Source organism: Chelon labrosus, assembly GCF_963514085.1.
Source record: "Chelon labrosus genome assembly, chromosome: 13".
In the NCBI taxonomy this organism is placed as follows: domain Eukaryota; kingdom Metazoa; phylum Chordata; class Actinopteri; order Mugiliformes; family Mugilidae; genus Chelon; species Chelon labrosus.
In genome coordinates this window covers 10,160,885-10,162,302 of record NC_140346.1, presented here as the reverse complement: position 1 = coordinate 10,162,302, position 1,418 = coordinate 10,160,885, and the positions used below count along the sequence as shown (strand labels likewise).

The following is a 1,418-nucleotide window of genomic DNA, read 5'->3' as shown; positions in this document are numbered from 1 at the left end:
ATGGCGAAAGATGACATGGCAGAGGTAGATTTGGCATCAAACGGAGCGGAACCCCCCGGCGAGCCCCCCACGGCGTTCCCCTACGAGGAGTACGAATGCAAAATCTGTTACAATTACTTCGACCTTGACCGGCGGGCTCCTAAGATCCTAGAGTGCCTGCACACGTTTTGCGAGGAGTGTCTGAACACGCTTCACCTCCGGGAGGAGCGGCCATGGCGCATCAGCTGCCCCGTCTGTCGCCACCGGACTCCGGTGCCGGATTATCGGATACAAAACCTGCCCAACAACACCAAGGTGACGGAGGATTTCCCGCTCTACATCGACTCGGACCCCCTCCCTCAGGACGCTTTGCCGCCGTACCCTCCCCCGCTGCACCCAGCCCTCGTCGCCCTCCGCCGGGAGGAGGCGTCGGGGACGTCCAGCGTCAGCCAGGCGACCCCGTCCACCACCGTGTCCACGGCCACGACCCTCTCCCAGGACTCGGTGCGCTACGACAGCTGTCAGAGCTGCAAGAGAGTGGCGCTGACCACCGGCTGCGTCTGCGTGATCTTCTCCTTCCTGTCCATGCTGGTGTTGCTGTTCATGGGCCTGATCTTTGTGCACAGTCACAGCATTCCTCCCTCGCCGGCGGGGCCCATTTGCTTGTCGGTAGCCAGCATCCTGGCCATGTTCTCCGTGGTCGTCACATGGCTCATCTGCTGGCTCAAATACAGACCGGACCATGAGACAGGCCGCGCGTCCGCCACCAGTAACTCCCGGAGAAACGCCTGACAGGCTGCTGGCTCTGACTATTGATGGAGATGTTGTGCTGTGGGTGTGTGATTATGTACATAGTACTGGCAACTGATACTCCTGCTCCCTTTACTTTTTCTAGGAAGAAATCTCGCCCTAAATGGCCTTTTATCAGTATAGCAAACACCCAAAGGCCTTCGTGTTGTTTGGAGCAATAGGCCAACATGATCCTTGATAATCTTTTCCTTAACTTATGCACTTGAATTTGCAGCAGGCCCAGCTGATTGGGCATCTTGATAGGAGAACTTAAGGCTTGGACCCCCTGTCGTTGGTCTAAGTTGTTTTTGGTTTGAAGGCTGATTGTGAAGTGATTATTTCCAGGGTTTGATACCCTCCCAACCTATCCTACTAAATAATATGCATATCCCACAATGCCACTCACTGTATAATAACTGTCCATGATGATTCACTCATATTTCAACAAAGCACTGTTGTACTGTACAGATATTTGGCAATGTTCACTCCTGATGTTTTAGGTGATGGGTTTTAATTTTTATGGAGGTTTACTGTGTGTTTATGAGAGGAGCCTCTAAAATGCCATCCAGTTCCAAACAACCTGTATCCACAATCCAAACTTGTAAATAGTCCACAAGTGTTGAGGAGTGGTGAGGAGAGTGTGATCAGCC

General features: G+C 52.9%; 1 protein-coding gene across 1 annotated transcript; it reads left to right on the top strand.

The window, feature by feature from the left end:
• rnf228 (ring finger protein 228) lies at positions 1-771 on the top strand (the record flags this gene model as incomplete). Its single annotated transcript, XM_084559513.1, has 1 exon — positions 1-771. The coding sequence occupies one exon, from the start codon at positions 1-3 to the stop codon at positions 769-771; it is 771 nt and encodes a 256-aa protein (XP_084415639.1).
• Between the last annotated feature and the right edge of the window lie 647 nt (positions 772-1,418).